Source organism: Girardinichthys multiradiatus, chromosome 1 (genome assembly GCF_021462225.1).
Source record: "Girardinichthys multiradiatus isolate DD_20200921_A chromosome 1, DD_fGirMul_XY1, whole genome shotgun sequence".
In the NCBI taxonomy this organism is placed as follows: Eukaryota; Metazoa; Chordata; class Actinopteri; order Cyprinodontiformes; family Goodeidae; genus Girardinichthys; species Girardinichthys multiradiatus.
The window spans coordinates 32,889,499-32,909,554 of record NC_061794.1 but is presented as its reverse complement, the minus strand read 5'-3'; the positions used below and the strand labels follow the sequence as shown (position 1 = coordinate 32,909,554).

Below are 20,056 nucleotides of genomic sequence, written 5' to 3'. Positions count from 1 at the left end.
TTCCTCCCCCGATCCTCACTTCTGTCTGGAGATACGCCTACACACTGATCGAACAAAGTTTAACCTATGAGTCCTCCAGGGTTTGTTTTCCTATCCAAGCTATGGAGACTGGCTTTCCGATTAATTAATACAGCACTGATTTTCAGGGCCAAAAAAAAAAAGGCCTCGGGACATTTTTAAAACAGTTGTTTTGGAAACGCGCAAAATCAGGCCTTTTTTGAAATTTCAAAAGTAATTTATAGATGTAAGATATTTTTTAGCAACTTTAAAAGGTTGGGAGTTTTCCCGTGTGGCCCGTTGGATTGTTTATACAATGCCGTAGCAAAGTATTTGCCTCCTTACAGATTTGTTTCTGTTTTTGCTTTTTTGTCTCACTTAAAAGGTCATTAAACACATTTAGACAAATGAGTAAACACACAGCGCCTTATTAAAATGATTTATTTATAATGAGGTGATCCATATTAAATGAATCACCCTGCTTGTTAAACCATGAATTTGCTATTATTAACCACATTTATTTCGTTAAAAATCATTGACCACACACTTGGCTTTTTGCCCGTAGACCAAAAAGTTCAATTTTGCTTTCATCTGACCAGAGCACCTTCCTTACAATGTTTGCAGTGCCCCCAACATGTCTTGTGGCAAACTGGTTAGGGCATTCTGAATGGTTTTGATTCAACAATGATTTTCGTTTATTTCACCCTTCATAAAGGACAGATTTCTGTAGTTCAATTAGAAGTTGTCATGTCTACATCTCTGCAGCTCCTCCAGAGTCTCCGTGGACCTCTTGTCTGCTTTTCTGATCAAACCGCCGTCTCAGTAACCTTGCAAGAGTGCCATGCTCTTTACATTTTTATCCTAATAGACCAATCTTCTCAAAGAAAAATGGTTCCCTGGATTTTTTTTTTTTAGAGGTGTCAGAGAACATGAGGCTGAAAACAAGAGCATTTTTATTTCTAAAGAAGATTTACAATTCTACAATTCTTTGTGGTGGTTTATCACGTAAATTACCAATAAAAAACATTGAAGATTGTTGTTGTAACATCACAAAGGTTGAAATGTATATTTGAGAGAAAGGACAAGATCACATAACAGTGTGCATGTGAAATCAAACATCCACAGGGATTAGTACTAGGACCTTTAAAATGAATGATCCATCATGTCACCCCGACACACTGCCATGATGAGCTGCTGTTTAAACAGTTGCTACCACTTGCCATATGCTGCGCTGATTGAATTGAATGTCAGAGAATTACTGGGAGCCACATTGAAAGGGTCAATATGCTGGCAACTAAAGGGATCATATTGGAGCTTTTGTTGGTGTCATTCTTTTCCCAAATCCACCATCAGCTGACAGTAGAAATGTGGGTCAGCATCAGTTGTCCTGTTAATACACAGGTGCTCTGGTTCTGTTTAGAATAAAATGGAGCCGAATTTGCTTATAACAGCTGTTTCACGTCTCATATCTGGTGCACTTTTAAAGTCGACCACATGGGGTCACTCTGCTCAAACTGTTGACACATCAAGATCGGTAGGTTATCATAATGATGAGTATTTGGCTTAAAATAGAGAGAGTGTTTTTTAAAGCTCTCACAAAGAGTCTCTTTTTATGTGGGGCAGGCTGTGCTGTCATGTGATAAATATATGTGGAGCCTGAAGGATCGAGCAGCTGTGATCAGATGGTCAACAGCACACATGGAACAGTTTGAAATTGACACCACAAAAATTCACATTTCTAAACTGCTCTACTGTGGCACAAATAATTCAGTTAAATAAAGGTTGAGGTTTTTCTGACCTGTGCAACACCAACTTCGGTTCCTGATCTTAACACAGAGGTTTTAAATGTCTCTATTGTCTCCAATCAGCAGCTTTGCCTGAGGCAAGTATTAAATGAGATGTTGATTCACACAGTGTGAGGTTTTAATTTGCACTTGAAATGGAGTGTGCAGTTACAGACTGGCACTTCTGTGTGGTGTGATCAGTCATGTGATTGGTGTATTTACACCTGGATGGCTTCAGGTGGGTGTAAAAAAGCTGATCTGACAAACGTGTTGATTTTCGCATCCATTGTTTAGCTTAGATGCTCCAATCTTCTTTCTCTTACAATCCTAATAGTCTTTTGTCTATCACCTTTCCCCCTCTTCTTGTGAACATTGATCTCCTCTCTTTTTTTCCTCCCTTCATGAATGTTCTCTCAGCCCTTTGGTTGTGGCCAATCGAACCCTAGGGAAATAGAGGATATGTCCTAGAATGCTCTTTGGTGTTCTTCTTTCCGTGGACCAGCATGCTCCAGTCATACTGACAGACTCAATGTATTTGGAGGAAGTAAGGCCCCTGTTATATTTGCCCAGAAGTTCATTTACCCATAAAACTCTCTCAAAATCTCTCTGTGTTTGGAATACGTCCAATTCCAATGCAAATAATTGAGCATAAGGAAGTTTTTTTTTTGTTTTTTTTTTACTTTAGAGCATGCTTCATTGTTTCTAATTGCAGCATTTAATCTAATGAGAGAGGAGCACAGGTCCGACAAAGCAGCCACACAAAGGAACAGCATCATTTAGAGACACTGCTGTTGCCTCTGTTGATCCAGGCTGATGGCAAGCGTGCAGCCAAAGCAGCCACAACAAAAGGACTAATGGTGCGTGTCTGAATAGACACGAGTTTCAAATAGTTGGAGGAGAAGGAGTGAGTGCTAACACAGAGAGGCGTAAAGATTATTAGTGGCCACACACCTCTAAGGATTGGCTGTAGAAAATATTAGTAATGAAGGATTTTATTTTTTTTTATGTGACAATGAAAAGATTATTCACTGAGCCTGCAGAAGAACAGCTGTTGAGGGTGGAGCTGTAACTGTTATTTATTGTTAGCTCAAAATGTTGGGACCTCGTTAAACATTTTAACAATAAGTCTGAGCTATAAAATGTGTAAGGAGTTTTAAGAGGGAGAGAAAATACATAATATTGCATCAAAAAGTTGGACCAGGTTACACATAATCTTGTTTGTTTTTTGTGTGATTTCCTTTATGTTCATGTATCCTGTTGTTTTCTGTTAAATCAAACCATCTGTAATATTCAGAAAGGGTTGTGGCTGTTTTATTTTCCCCAGTTTTTTGGGTATATGTAAGATATAACTTAGACAAGACAAGTTACAACACCTCTTGGATACCTTTTGTGCAATAAGTGGACTATATATAAAACATGAATCAATGACAAATCAAATCATATTAAAAACAACAAAACAACTTCAAAAGAATAAAGGCCCGATGCCCAAGTAAATGTATTTTTGCCACATACATTAGTGCACGAACCTGTGAATTTTCTTTTACTCCATCTGATTTAAACTTTTAGATAAACATTATAAGAGGCAACAGAAATAAATGTGCACCACTTTAGCAAAACTGCAAATTCCAGCATTTTTCCTTCGTTTGTCTGTTTCTTTTTGCTTATTGAGTTCACAGCAGTCAATGAATACTCTGAAACTGGTAATCACTTAGAAGATCAGGAGAAAGCTTGCGCAGTGACATGGAAACCCTGTCCCAGTTAGTACCCCAGGAACTTTTCCACACTACTTGGCAGACGTGGAGATCTCCCAGCAGAGCCATCTATTGAAACAGACCTCTTCATCCTTTTCATGGCGTCTCGTGACAGCCAGTGTCACGCCTCTGTGCCGATGGGCATGTCATGGCTGAAGATGCAGCTGTGCTTAAAAATAGAAAGCATTAAATGATGAATTAAAGTAAGTAAAAGGAGCAGGTTAGATACAGCTTGAGAGCTCTCACTATTGAGATGTTTTTACTCTATTGGATTTTTCTGTGTTTTTTAATGTCTATCTACTTCATAATGTTTGTGTTATTTCAACCTTTGGAATATCAAACATTCATCTCTTTCTGAACATTATTGCTATGACTTTGCATATTTATAACTGCTAGAATGTGGTGTTATCAAACATGCTAATAGGAGCTAATTTTAACTAGTATACAAATACTAACATGCAAGCTCATATTAAATAATTTTAGCATATACACGACAATTAGCTATAAGCTAATATTTATATATGAGCTAATTTTAGCCTAAAGGTTACTATTAGCATGGTTATAGAAATTAGCCAATGCAATAATATACTATTAGAAAAATACCGGTAATTAGCAAATTAGCTAACATTATCAAAGTAGCAAGCCTTAGCTATCGTTTGTTAACGATAGCCAATAACATTTTTTGTGGTTTTTAATGAGACAGACAAACATTGTTTTGGATCTCTTGATTTTACTTTCTCAGTAGTTTATTTTTGTTTCTCACTATTTCTGTAATATATCTCAGCCATTCAAATATCGAAATCCTAATGTATATTTATGACTTTTATATTATGTTACTTAACCCGCTAATGGTTATCATAGTAGCTAAATTGAGCGCATAGCATAGAAACTAAGAGTAGCTTCTGCATACTAACACCCAAATTGGCTCAGTAAAAGCAAAAAAAAAAAGTTGAAAACATGAAGATACTAAAGAATTAAATTAACTAGAATATGAAAAAAATGATTTTTAAACTATCATCACTCTACGAGCTCAAAAATGACAATTTCTTCCAAGCAATTATCTTGTCCTAAAAAAATGTAATTGTGTTATTCTAAGATAAAAAAAAAAAAAAGAAAAGAAAATGATCACGTTTTAATGCTAATGCGTTATCATATGATGTCATATAAACAACAGAAGAAAAAAAATTATAGCGGGTTCGTGGTCGATTTCCATAATAAACAAGTTAATATAATATATAGATAAATTTATAGACAAATACTGACTGATCAGGGTCACCCACCCGCGGCCCCTCCTTGGTTGCGCCACTGTAGCATACAGCATATGTGCAGGAAACTCGATTGTTTCTAGTTTTATAAGTTTTAAAATGCAGTAAACTGTTAAAGTTCAACCCTAACCTTGTAGGTCTTTTATATTCAAAGCCTCTATGAATGGGATTGTCGTGCTCGCGCCTAGCACTGACGGGAACGCGCAATTCATTTTTCCAGCGGCACGGAGAGGAGAGAGCTCAGCCTCCGGAGAGGGAGGAGAAAGGGCTACATGGAGGAATACACCGCTCTGTTTTTACACAAAAACTGACCCGGACAACATATTTTTCTTTTGTGTCCATTAGGACACAATGAAGAGTCCTCGGTTTCTGTGTTAGTTTTTGTAAGCGAACAGGAGTAAAGGAGCGCTCCTCAAGAGTTTTATTAGTCCACGGTACGCTGAAGCCACCGCTGCTGCTGCCAGTTTCTCCGCGAATAAAGACGGCTTCAGCAGGGGAGGACCTAAAATAAACTTTGTTGAAACAATGCAGGGGATTTCAGCTACGGGTAAGTAACCTGTTCTCCCAGCTTTTTCTGTCTGCTTTTTATTAAAAACAGTCTCCACTTTTCTGGAGTTATTTCCAAATGGTCGTGGCATGTATTGCGCACAGGATTTGAATCTCCAAAATGCTTTTGCCAGCTGTCAGTGGGGCAGCTGCAGGCCCGCATCTACTTGGAGAATTAAAAAAAAAATGAGTTGTTTTGCTCGTCAGGCGGTCTCATAAACATAAATTGAAGGGAGCATTAATATTGGAGCTTCTTGGAAGCTTGGGCTGACAGACAGACAGGGCAAGAATAGGAGCAAAGCGGTGCCAAACCCTGAGAAAAAAGGCCTTGACCTCACTGACTGAGCCCCCTCTCTCTGAAACACACACAAACACTCACATTATAACTGCAGTCCTAAGCCATGACCGGAAATCAAACTGTAAACACACTTTCTGATAACAAAAGGGCTCCTGCACTGTCCTCCCTATTGTGTGTGGCTGTGACAGTGTCCCTGTGAGGAATGTGACTGAAGTGGAGGAGTAGGAGTGTGTGTGAGGCAGGGATTAAAAGACTGGAGGTCTGTGTTTATCTCTCCTGTAGGTTTGTAGAAGGACATAAGTTAGAGATGAGTGTGTGTTCTGTGGTTTCCTCATGCAGTGGGTGCTGCTGGCATATTTTGAGTTTTGAGAACCTGACTTTCATTTCTGTCCCACAACAAGCTAAATAATTAACTTCCTAACTGCCAGTCCTTCAGACTTAAATATACTATCTAGTGGTGTATTTGTTTTTACTAACAAATGTACACTGTCTAAAATAAACATGGCTAATTGAGTTTGGATTTCCACTGCAGGATTTCAGAAAATGACAAATTCAATTGAAAAAGGAATGAAGCAAAAAAATATGCAAGTACTGGTTTTTTTTGTGTGTGTGTATTTGAGTTAATCACAAAAGACACAAAAATCAAGTTGATCAGTTCCAGTTTACAACAAGTCCCATCTCAAAGCACAACAAGACAAACAGGCCCAATTAATTTAAATTAAATTAAATTCATACCAATACAATCCATTCACATAGGTATATTAACAAGTGACAGATTGACAGATTAAAACAAAAGATTCTGATGCATTCAACAAGCATTCATGTTGCAACACTACAAACTGGCTTTACTCAGAGTTTGACACTTCCAGCTAGGTTTAATGGTGCAGTGGCTGATGAGGGTTAAGACAGTTTAACAGTGACAGAATTTCTACGCCTTCAGAACGTTTACTGGTATGAATCTGTACTACTTGCACAACTGCTTTCTCTCTGACTGCCAAGCTATGGGATTATTTTCATACTTCTTCCTTCTGGTATTGACTGGAGTGATGGCAGTGGTATAAGCTGTACTGCAACTGGTGGAATTCGGCTGATTTTTCAGCAGAAGAAGCTTGAAGTCCAGCAGTCTGGACTTCAAAACCATCATAATGCAACAGCTCGACCAAACCAAACGGTTTTCACTTTAACTTGATCTGATCTTTGATAATGATATCTGGCCATTCCAGTCTGCACTGGTCCGCGTCACAAACCGCTTCCATGTGTTCCATGTGTTGGCTTGAGGTCAGGATGCCCCTTTGACATTTCCTACCAACCCTTGCTGTTTAATCCCTTTCTTCCTCTGCTTTTTGTCGATAAAACAAACCATTTTGTTTCTATGTGCTTAAATAGTTGTGTGTCCGTTTAATTTTCTTTGTAATTAGGTACTTTCATGAAGACAAATAGTTATAAAAAGGCCAAATTCCTGTATATAATTTAGTTTCTTGTAAATTATTTTCAAAAACTTGTATTATTCCATATTAGCAATGATCGTGGTTTCGATTTCCACTTAGGCCAGTTGATTGGTGAAATCTGATCCCTGATCAAATCAGAAAAACTCTGCTGGTGTATTAAATTTAGTAGCAGTGGACCAGTAGACCATGAGTCCATAAGGGAAAATTTATTTAAATTGTTTCCAAATCAGGTAAAAAAACGTCCCCCTGTTGGGTACAAATTGATGCACTGGACCTGTGAAAGTTGGGTTCAGAACAACCTAAACTACAAAGGCGTGAAATGATCACCCGTTTTAGTGTTGCCAAATTCAGAATCAGAATCAGCTTTATTGCCAAGTTCGTACATACAAACAAGGAATTTGACTCCGGTACACTTTGCTCTTTTGTTCTGTTTTTGCATTACAGAATATACAAATTTACAATGTACAATATACACATATCTAACAGAAAAGGTGCATTTGCAACATCTGTATGCTGTTGTTCTGTACTCTATTGAATGTTCAACAGAGAAACAGCCTGGGGGAAGAAACTGTCTCTGTGGCGGCTGGTTTTAGTGAACAGTGCTCTGTAGCGACGGCTTGAAAGTAAAACTCTAAACAGTTTATGTGCAGGGTGTGTGGGGTCTGCACAGATTTTAGCAGCTCTTTTCCTGACCCTAGACCTGTATAAGTCCTGGATGGAGGGAAGGTCAGCCCTGATTATTCTCTCTGCAGTCCTGATTATTCGTTGTAGTCTGGACCTGTCCTGTTTTGTGGATGAGCCAAACCACACTGAGATGGATGAAGACAGGACAGATTGAATGATGGCAGTGTAGAAGATGACCAGCAGCTCCTGTGGAAGGTTGTATTCTTGAGTTGCCTCAAGATTACAAGTAAACATGTAAACATGCACATCAAAAGGAACAAAAACACAAGAAAAATACAAATTGATATATCTAAATGAACCCATATCACTTGCCTTATGAGATGTCACTAGAGATGTGGACGTGAAAACCTTTTTTGGCTGGGAAGATCTGAATACCAGAATGATTTACAACAAAAAAATAAAAACAAACAGAAAAACTGGGCATGATATGTTGTTCTAAGGATGAAAACTATATATAAATGGAGTTTAATTGAATTTCCTGGACAGTCTGGCTGCTAGCTTTAATGTTTTTTTTGCCACTTAACCACCGTGAAGCCAAAACCTGTAGGAACTGAAGCAAAAATCACATAATTGTTACAGGCACTTTAGAAACAACCAAGACAAAGAAGTGTAGGAGTGTATGGCTGGGGGAGCATTATAGAAATAAAGTGCTGATGAGACGATATCAGGCTGCAGCTGTGGTAAACTATGCAGAGAGAAAGAGAGTCTGTTTGTTGTGAGGCTTAGGGGAGGAATCGATCTGCCGTCCTCCTGGCTGACTTTCTTTCTCTCGCAGTTCAGCATTGTATCATTTCTCTCCCACACAAACACTCATTCATTCTCAAGACCTTGCTCTTCAGTTTTTTCTTTGTTGTGTTTTTGCCATTCCCCCATTCTCTCCCACACTGTCCCAGATCAATCTCTGCCCCCTCTTCCTCGAACCCTGGCTCATCCCCCAGCACACAGCTAAAGTCAGATATATTACTTATTTTTCCCTTAACTGTACTCCCACATAGGAACCCTACCCCAGTCAGAGCGCTCTCCGATGCTTATTTTTCTATTTACGATAGCAGGGTCATAGGGGTTGTAGGCTGCTTGCATCAAATCATCTGAGAATCTATTAAAACAAACCACACCACAAATAAACTGTGGTGGGATGGATAGCATGCCTCTCAGTCTGAGGTCCACCGAAGTCCCCTGACTTGTTTCCATAAACTTTATAGACAGACTTCACTCTCATTCCTACACTCAGAGGTGGGTCAGCGTCTCTCTGACAAACACGCGGTGACGGTGGTCCATGAGTGGCAGGGTGGTTTAGTACCCGGCTGTGTTTCACACACCTAATGCAAGCGTCTCCTCTTTCTATAAGGAGAGCGTGACGGGAGGGAAAATTTCCTGCGTAGCAAAACTTTACCCACAACTATTTGCAATTTAGACCATTGTCAAGTTTAGCTGTTAAATGTTGTCTGTTCAGCATTGCGTATTATCCCAGGGTGTGAATTATACAGTAACCCAGCAGAGCACATGGGAGGGTTTCAGCCCTGTACTGTATCTTTTCTTGTTTATAGTAAAGTCTGTATGTCAGTAATGATAAACGAAACAGATTACAGCAACTCATGGAGGGAGTGCCCAGCAATCACCATTAGGTTAAAGGGGTCACCAAGTATTCAAGAACAAGTCTGTAACTGTAACATAAACCCATACAACAATGTAGCCTTTTTCAGTTCTGGATGTTAAACATGGTTAACACACCCACAGTTATTTTAAATAGCAGATTAAAGTGAACCTAACAATATCAATCATGCTTGCTGGTGCTGTGAAACTGATCATCAGCTCTATAACTAAATCCAGTTATTCTGACTCTGAATGTGTTCTTGTAAACGATTGGAGTTGGCATTAGATGACCAATCGCATGGTTGAAAGAAAAAAAAAAAGGCGGGATTATAGAGCATCAGTTTACCTTTAACTTCATTTGACAAGGAGTACCTTGGATTTCATTATATTATAGTATTATCGGTGGGTTTAATTGTTACATGAGACCAAAAAAAAAAAACGTCTTTTAATACAAAGATGTTGGCCTACTGAAAGGTATCTCTATGTGGTACTGTACAGTATATGCACGCAATACTTGGTCTGGGCTCCTTTTGCATGAATTACAGCATCAGCTATCAGCCTGTGGGTCTGCTGAACTGTTAAGGAAGCCCAGGTTGCTTTAGTAGTAGCTTTCAGCTCATCTGCATTGTTGGGTATGGTGACTTCATCTTCCTGGTCAGTTTGTGGCCAGTTAAGCACATTGATAACATGGTGATTAAAGCATATATAGGTACTCATGGCAGTGTGGGGATGGGCCAAGTCCAGTTGGAAAATGAAACCAGCAAAGGGAAGTGCTGTAAAATTTCCTGGTAGACTGCTGCTCTGACTTTGGAATTGATGAAACACAGCGGACCAATACAAACAGGTGAGATGGCTCCCCTAATCAGCACGGACTGTGGAAACTTCGGACTGGAACTCAGGCAGCTTGGATTTTATGCCTCTCCAACCTTCCCCCCACAGTCTGGATTTGTTTTTAAGTCAACTCTGTCTAGATTTGTTAAAAGTTTTATCTTTAGAACGGATAATGCAGTTCTGTCCTGGTTTCTGCCAACCAGTGCAGTGTGCATGCACAGATATTAAGGGGGTAAATTTAAACATGCATTGGGTCTATAGCTGGTTGCAGCTAATCTACCTCTGAATTAGCAATAGAAATTATTACAGGAGTAGATTGGCATGCATAGGTGAAGACGGCATGCCTAAAACCTCTCTTGGGAGTGACATCAATGTCACTCAGCTCTTTATGCAATGGGATCTTTCAGACTGAATGAGTTACCAAACCGTAGCAGCAGATTAAAAAGGAAGTTTTGTTTTGGGCCAATAAGACAGACTAAACTGTTTTCAAATAGCCAAAGAGTAAGTTTGTGCTCCTGGGCTTTGCACAACATGTAAAGCCCAGCCCTACGCCCAAATGCAGACAACTGCTCTAGCCTTTGCAGATTAAAAACAAATAGTCCACATCTGAGGCAAACTTGCAGTTGGAAAAGCAGCCAATGATCACCATGCACGAATGCAAGAAAGACTAAATTAGTTAGGCTTCTTCATACATTCCACAAGCAAATATGAAGCAAACTAAACGTTTTCTACTGATTAGTAGGAGGGAAGTTGATGTCAGCATCAGCTGCTAATTGGCTGTAGCTGGATTTGAAGCACACCATAGACCATAGAGACCGTAGACACAGGGCTGTATATACAAAGTCAGAGCTCAGTGACCATATCTGGCAACCGTAGCTGGAGATGCTACACAGATGTACAGAACTGGAAAAACAGCTTTTAGAAGAACTCGCTTCATTTCTTTTGAGAGTGAAGCAGACTTGGAGCTGAAATGTTCCTGCAGGGTTAAATGATGTGGGTCAGCTACCTGGAGTTCCAAGCAGACATTCATATTGACTGTAACAAGTTTAAGAGACCCACAACCTGAACTATTTTTGCATGATTTCTGTATCTTTTCAGTCTGTGTAGCTTTATAGATTATGCAACAGCATGGGTTAAATTTAATTGGGCTCAGGTTTTATCAAAAAGTATTTTGTAAGAAATGGTAATCTGATTATTCTTGGTCAAAAGTTTAGTTGCCGATTTTTTTCTGAGTGACAGTAACTTGGAAAAATGTTTTTGCCCCTGGAGCCTTTTCACATTTTGCCAGGTTGTAACCACAATCTTCAACATATTTCATTGGGATTTTATCGTAAAGATTAAAACAAAGTAGGCATCGGAGTAAAGACTGCACACTTTTTAGGTTTATTTAATTTGGCGAACATGTATCATTTTCCGTTCAGTTTACAATTATGGATTACTTTGTGTCAGTCTGTTATACAAAATTGCCAGTAAACTCTTTGTAGTATATTGTTGTACAGGGACCAAACGTGTAAAAGTTTTAGACTAATGAATACTTTTGAAATTCATTGTATTCAAAGAGTTGATTCCCCTTTGTTGTATGTTTGTTCTGTGTTCTTAAGGTTCAAAAGTTGCATTGTATGAAACGGGACAATAAAAACTCACAGCGTACAGACGTCAGACATCTCTGTTGTGCAGAAGCCCTTTCTCTTGTTTTTCTTTTTCCAAATGAGACAACATTTCTGAAGTTTGAAAATGAGTGAAACTTTGTAAAGATTTTCCACCTTGCTTAATTTTTCTATTTGTAGTTTTTGAAACAATATCTTTTAAGAGTTTTTAGTCCTTGTGAACATATTGCTTCATGCCTTTCAACCCAGAAACCACAAAGCCTCCGTTGTTTGTGCATAACTGTAGCCACAGTAAACATGTATTTCCTTTATTTACTGTCTTCTCATACATGTGCAAAAGTATGTGAGAAGCTCAAGGCAATATTCTGCTTGACTTCTTAGTAAAAGTAGTCATAGTCCTTTCAGTAGCTACTGATGTGAAAACTGCTTGGTGACTAATCCTAACCACTAGAAGAAATGGGTGTATTTTGGTTATCAGAATACATTGTCTGTATCCCCACCCCCCTGCTGTCTCATCTGGTTACATATGTGTGAGACAGCAGGACTCAGATCCAGGAACATTGAGAAGCTTGCGGCTCCTTCCCGGCCGGCCCCGGTGTCACTCTGATTTCCCTGATGGTGGTCATGCATGTGCTCTGCTCTTGCTGAGATTTCTTCCAAACATGATGCTGTTGGTTTGTTTGTGTGAGTGGAAAAGCAGCCCTAGAGGTGGGGAGCATTTTTCTGACGGGTCTTCTTTGTTATCTCCTTTGCATAAAGGAGTCATTATCTGGTAACGTGCACACTGGATTTAGTTTGTAGTAGACCATTCAAACTGTGAAATAGCTTGCCCAAAACCCAGCTTAACTCTTCTTTTGCACCTAATGAATACAGTGGTTTGCCATATTTTGCAGGTGCAACATTAGTTTATCATGGAGGTTCAAGTGCAGTAGGGTTGCCTTTAAACACTTACTCGGAGCATTTTAATGTGGACTGGATGGAATTAGGAAATAGTTTGTTTTGTTGTTTCTCATTCCTACTATAACTCTCACAAACACATTACGGGGTTTGCTGGCCTAATATAGATTGAAAGCAACTGAATAGTGTATTGTGAGACAAACTTCCACTTAAACAATAAATATAATGGTGTTTTAATATCGCAGTACCTAGCAGAACAAGATCTCGATTCACCTGTTATAAATAGTTTGCAGTCAGATGAATTAAATGTAGAATCGTCAGATTTAACCTTTTTTTGTAGTCATACATGTCCCTTGGATCATTTCCACCCTACTTTAAAATGTAGCCTGTCAGTTAAATTTCGGGCCGAAGCATAATTTGGCTTTAGCAAAGCATCTTTGTTGCTTTAATTAAATCCTGTTTGCTGCAACATACTCCAGCTGTGAGGTGTACACTGCTAGAAGGCTGAAGGTGTTGTAATTAGCAGTCTGAGCAAGTGTTCTGGACAAACTGTGATGTTGCTTCGCGCAAATTACACAAAGCAGCTTTATGCTTTTCATGCAAGCGAGTGCATTTAAGATGAAAGAACGTATCTGAAAACCACTGACATCAGATAATATTTAAGCTCTTATTGTACAGAGGTAATTAACTGTGGTTTGCTACGAAAGCTACGTCAGTCTATGATAAACACACAGACTGAAGTAGCCCCCATTTTCTGAGAGAGGTAAAAGATATCATACCACATGCAAAAGTTGTTTGAGTGTTTTAACAGATTAATAAAATACTGCTGGAGTTTGACAGCGACAACAGCAGAAGTGAGTCAAATGTAGTTTATGATTGGGATGTTTCTGCTCAGAGTAGCACTTCTTCCTGCACGTTATGTTTATACTGGAGGTCTCTTGGCTCACAAACTAATACACACACACACAGAAGGCGGAAGTGACCTAGTTTTCCTAAATGGTACCAACTGTGGAGGCCTTCTAGAAACGAACAGAATCACTTGGTGTCACCCAATAAAGGGGCACCAGGCTCGAGACCAAATTAAATCTCACGCCGGTCATTTATGTTAATGTATGCAAGCCAGATGTTTGTCTGCAGAAATGTTCAGCTTCTGAGTGCGCTCTTAACATGGTGGAAAATCATATTAAGTTAGCAGATGCCCTCTCAGATTTCATCGCAGTTCAGTAGTCAGTAACAGAATAGGAAGTGTTTCTGCACAGTGTTTTCTGCTGGTCTGCCTATATCTTTGTCTCGCTTCTCCAGTGTGCTGTGTGTCTGGATCCAACCTTCCCTGATGAGGGGGATTTTCCTAGGAAAGTCATATGGAAAGAAAAAAAAACTTAGCCCTAATAGTCAAAGCATGTTCTATTATATTTTCTCTCCTTCTGTGTGTCCCTGTGTGCATTTTATGAGTCGAGCTCCTTCCTAGCACACAGAAAGCTTTGTGTTTTTCCCTCACTCTCATGATCAAGAAGAGCAAGCTCTCTGGAATTAGAGCTTCCTGTACACACTGGGCTGAGGCCCTGGGATTTAGAGTGGAGAGAAGGGTGAGGAAGAGGGGATGAAGGGAGCCAGGTGAAGGTCACTGTTAGGCTACAGGGGTTAGCATCGGTGTTTGATCAGAGAACGACACATGATTATGAAAGTAAATCCTCTGATAAAGGAGAAAAACTGAGATACACACATTTTATTACTGAAAATATTATTATTTTACAAATTGTTTTAATCATTGCAAACAAAACCATTTTGGTTTTGTTTGCAATGGTTCCGTATACACGGAATTAGCCTATTGTCCGTGTATACAAAGACTGAAATTGCTCTTTGGTTAGCTCTTTACTGCATGGTATGCTACAATGCACTGCGTTAAATACTAAATACAAATATTGTTCTGTCTCTGAAGGTAGTTTCCTCTTCAAGATTCCTCTTTGTCTTTCTATTGCATCCTCTGTTAAAAATGGATAACTGTTTTTTTCTGTTTTGAGAATTTTGTTTTAAAACTAGAATACACATGATGTGACCTAATAAACCTGGCAACAACATGATGTAATCGAATGTTGGCTAAAAGGCTAACATCCACAATAGGGGTGCACAGTTTAGTCAGCCAGAGATCAGTCAATTTTCTTTAGATCTGCTCTGATTGGTGGTCGCTAGGTCAAATGATGAAAATCTGATTTTCTTTTTCTCCATTCATAAAACGGAGCTCCCGCTATTTTCTGTCTATAAATACTACACCTGACAGTATGCCTTTGGAAGCACTTTTCTGTAGATTATTAAAAATCACAAAGGTTGTGGACTTACAATTTAAACCAGATGTTTACATTCATTCTATAAAAAGACACACAACCTATTAAGAACTAGCAAAATTATTTGTGTTTGGTAAATGCCAAAATAAGGCCTGCGACCCTGCATGGACAGGATGGATGGATGGATGGATGGATGGATGGATGGATGGATGGATGGATGGATGGATTGTACAGTACATTGCACTGAGCTTTTGGGAAAGACGTGCAGTCCTTAGGATCTTTTATTCTTTGGCATGAAGTTATAAATAAAAAATTTAAAATAACAACGAGCATTTTTACATGCTGACTGATGATGAGACAGAAGCTTCTTTTATACCACAGTGATTTGAGTTTGTGAAATTTGGATTTGGGTACAAAAATCAGTAAGCTGTAATAGCAACTTTGATTTATACACTTGAGAGTGGTCCTACGGGACTTTTCATGCTTTATGACACGTCCTGTAGCACCCCCGGCCTCCTCCTAATCATCACGCTCTCTGCTGTTCACAGTCACTCACCTGATGCAGCTATAAACCATTTTGTAAATGCCTCCCCAGTCTGCCTGATTGCAGCCACAAAAGCAGCCTGTGTTTAATTCTCCATGCTCTCCTGATGTGGATGCCCCTCCTTCTGCTCTGTCCTTCTGTTCTGATTAACCATTGTCTTTCTCTGTCCTCTTCCTTCCTTTAAGCCTCTGTATTTAAACTAAAGAAATCAAACAACCATAAGGTTCACATTCTCAGAGTCGTGTGTGTGGTCTATCTGACATTTTAAAAGTTGACATGCTGAACAGGTAGGATTCAGGCACGCAAACACGTACAAACAGCCTCGAGGCCCGTCTGTCAGCAGGAAGCTCTAAACCTTTCTGTCCCATTCCTCCTCCCAACCGACTGCTTTAATCTGTTAACAGGTATGTGTTTTGGTATTTAAACAGGACTTTTCTTTATTTTGTAAAAGCATTGTCAGTGTTGTAGTAAGCTTTGATTAGAGTGCTTTTATCACTCTAGAAAATGCATTAAACATAGCAGAAACTTCACAAACCTCTGGCTTGTAGTTTTCTTCTTCTTTTGCTCTTTAGGCCAGAAACCTGAGTGTGTTTTTTCTGCCCCACCCATTAAAATATCAATACATGGTTGTGGCCATCTGACTGTGCAGCTATTATTTTGCCAGTAGATGGCAGTATGATCTTAGCTGCAGGAGTTGGGAAACCCCAACATTATTCTTTCACTTCATTTGAAAAGATCTAGATATATGAAATGCTAAAAAATGGTTTCTGCTTTATTATATTTGTGGTGCCAGAATTGTTTATTTTTTATTTAAATATTGGAAGTTTGGACTCAGCTTGAATCCATTTTTTAATGTTTGAGAAAGACATTTAACACACAGCCAGCAACATCTCTTCACAGAGAGATCTGTTGGAAAAGAGTAAAACAGAGCTCTGATCTCAACATCATGGAATCAGCTTTACTAAGGCTGAAGCTGCTGAAAATCTTCTAAGACTCTGCAACGAAATCTGTTAAAATGCATCAGTCAGACTTGCCTAAATATTTTGTTGTACACTTTTAAATGTTTAACTTTGCTTCTTCTTCAGTACAGTGGAATAAGCATTTGCACTTCAGTGATATTTGTAGGTTTAGGGTGTGATTTTCAGGGAGAGGACAGAGAACCCTGATAGGTCACAGGGGTTCAGACCCGTCTGAAGCTGCAGCAGTCGAGCTGCTGCTGCTGTGCTCTCTGATATCCTTTTGGTTCTTCAAGCTGAAGGTCACCCTGGTAAGAGACGACTGACTGACTCTCGATGAACTCCTGTCCTTCTTCCTATTATAGTCTGAGCTGGCCCTCGGCCATTTATCATGTCCTGCTTCTCTAATGACTTTGTCAAACCATAGAGTATTGCCATATGCCAGTGGGAATTGTGGTATAACTCACTGCTTAATGGCTGCTGAAGTTGGTTTTTTTTTGTGCCCTGGTGGAAAACTGCTTCACCTGGATTAAATAAGCATTGGCTGGTATGCGTATTCATACATCTGACAACTTTCCACATTTTGTCATGTTATAACCACAAACTTTGATGTTTTGTATCTGGATTGAATGTGATAGATCTATTGTTCAGTTGAGACAAACTATAGCATTTCTTGGCTTCATTCAAGATGTTATGTGTAGAGAAAAAGTAACACTGCACATCTGTCTGAATACACAATCCCCATGGTGGCGGCAGGATCAAGCCATGGGAATTTTTTTTTTTTTTTTTTTTCAGAAGGGACGTGGAAGCTGATTAGACAAATAGATAAATAGAGCTAAATACTGAACAGTTCTGAAGGAAGTGGAGGCCGTGAATGACATGATAGTAAAGATAGTGATTCCATAGTGAAATGGTTTAGAACAAAGCAAATTAGAATGGCCTAACGCATGTTTGTAGCTGTTCCAATTTGGTAGAGACATACCCCAAATGATTTATTGCTGTAATTGCAATTGAAAGGTGGTTCTACAAAGTATTGCCTCGGGCGGACTGAATACAAATGCTTGACACACTTTACAGGTTTTTATTTGTAAGAAAGTTGAAAATCACACATTTTTTCTTTTACTTCACAATTCTGCTCTGCTTTGTGCTGATCTATTACACAAAATCCGGACAATGTTCATTAAGGTTTATGGTTGTAATGTGATGAAGTATAAGGAAGTTAAAGTGTTATGAATACTTTTGATAGAATCAGGTTTTAAGACCTGATTCTGTGATTTTAACTTTTGTTTAGATTCCCAGTTGGCTGTCTGTGTTCTCTAGGTCTTATCACAGGACAGTCGTAACAGCCTGTGCCTAATGAGGAGATGAGAGGTACATCCACACAGATGGATCCTGTTCCTGTGGCCCGCTGTGGATTATCTTCCTCTAACAGATATCTCAGGTGTTGTTTCTTTTTTTCCTACTTTTTGCTTAGTTTTGTTTAGTTATTCACTAACAAGCTCCTCAACAGATTTAGGCAGAATCTAAAAGGTCAAAACATAATGAAACGGATGACTGCCTCAGGTGGCTCAACATCTGGGTTTTAGCCCAGGCATGTGTGTGGAGGTGTTTGCATACATCAGCTGATACCTTAGAAGCTGCCTCAGAGTACCCGAATCTGGACTGTTGTAATGATTTCCTGTAAAAACATCATTGAAAAATGCCTGCCTTGTACTGGAGGTTGTTAAACTGTCATCTGTCACTCTGCCGTGTGAAGGATTAGCCTTATTAAACCTGGCCCGATGCCCAGTGAGCCCCGGCTGGTCTGACTACTCGGTCTGAGAAGGATACCTAAAAGCAAGACAGGTGGGAGTTGCAGCTGGGCTGAGCCTCTCATAACACATTCATTACCCCAAGATTCAGATTGACCGTAAGCAGCCAGTAGCCACTTCTAAAAAAGGTTTGCTGAATGTGGTCCGGTAAAAGAAATGCTAATGTATTTCATATTTGTATGATTCTTTTTGTTGTATGTAACTATGTAGCTCAATTGTACTTGCTGCTGCCCATCTTGGCCAGGATTCTCTTGAAAAAGAGGTTTATAACCTCAATGAGATATTTCTGGTACATCAACGGTTTAAATAAAAAGTGAAAATCAGCTACTACCATTTTTAATATTTGTAATGGTTAAGCCGTCCAAGCTGATGATGCATTAGCTCATTCAGAGATCTTTTGAATGTTTGTCATTCTGTTTGCTCTCGTCTTTCAGTTTAATCTACCGGTGCAACTCACTAACGTAGAGTGCATGTAGAAAATCTACACGTCCCTGTTCAAATGGAAAGTTATGTTAAATAGAAAAAGAAGGCCTCGTTAAAGCATTTCCGAGCTTTTCACACAATTGGTGTGACCTATAACCTGTATCTGTATGTATGTATGTATGTATGTATATATATGTGTATATGTGTATGTATATATATATGTATATATATATATATATATATATATGTGTATATGTATGTATGCAAACAGAAATATTTTTAGGGGTGTAAATAAAAAGCTGAAATAATGTGGTTACACTTCCTCATATAACTGGGGATGTGGTCGTGTGCAGAATTAATCACCACATTCAAACTTCTGTTAAATAAAAGTCGGTACTCAGACTTGCCTCTGGTTAACCCTAAATAAAGTTTAGCTCTGTTATGAGACATTTGGTGACATGTTTCCATCTCTCAGTAAAACGTTATAGTCCTCGGAGAGCTTCCGATGCATCAGAGAGATCTTATCGTCAAAAGCAATCAGTCAGGAGAAAGGCACAGAAGAATATCCAAGGCATTAGATGATATCATGTAACACGGAGAGAAAACATGGCCCAACTTCAACTTTACCAATAACTGGGATGGCTGGTGCTCATTAGGTAATCATCCTGCAATTTGAAAGTTAAGTGTTTAATCCAGCTTCCTACTGCTACATGACTATGCCCCTGGGCAAGGCACTAACACTAATTTGCCTACTGATGTGCATAACGGTGTATGAGTGTGCTAACCTTGTGGAGTGCAGCTGGGTGAATGAAACTCAGTTAAAAACACTGTCAGGGATGCTCCGTATGACCAGAAAAGCACAAAGATTGGAACGTTTACCATTTGAGGTCCATCCAAATTTGAAGGGAAAAGACAGAAGCAAACTGATCAGTGAGGGTGTCAAAAGAGATACGGGAACTTCTGGAAAGGACTTGTGTTATATAACAATCTGTCATATTTTTCATGTCTGGGCTGTGAGGTAGAGCAGCGCGGCAGAAGCCTTTGCTTGCGAAGAAAAACATCCAAGCTAGAGTTGGAGTTTATAAAATCACAATCATTATTCTAAAATCGGTGAAGGCAATATCACAATCACAAAGGACTGCTTGGACGCCACGTTTGATAGGATACCATATTTCCACTGTCATACATTCTGCATATTGATAATATAGAATCATATTCAATAAATTACAATATGAGGCTCATTTATCAGATTAAAAAAACCTTTTGAAAATAGCTTTTTAGCAGTTATTAAACATACTTTTCATTAAACCCACATTCTTTTATTATTAAATGTTTCTTT

The 20,056-nt window shown here is 39.0% G+C and overlaps 1 protein-coding gene across 2 annotated transcripts in view; it reads left to right on the top strand.

The window, feature by feature from the left end:
* The first annotated feature begins 5,021 nt into the window (after positions 1 to 5,021).
* fgd (faciogenital dysplasia) overlaps positions 5,022 to 20,056 on the top strand; it is a 77,942-nt gene continuing 62,907 nt past the window's right edge. Inside the window, exon 1 of one of the 2 annotated variants that reach the window (XM_047371481.1) lies at positions 5,022 to 5,344. In XM_047371481.1, the coding sequence (XP_047227437.1) occupies positions 5,323 to 5,344 (22 nt within the window). In that variant the 5' untranslated portion in view covers positions 5,022 to 5,322. The remainder of the gene's footprint in view (positions 5,345 to 20,056) is intronic. The other variant, XM_047371473.1, reaches the window with a different exon arrangement.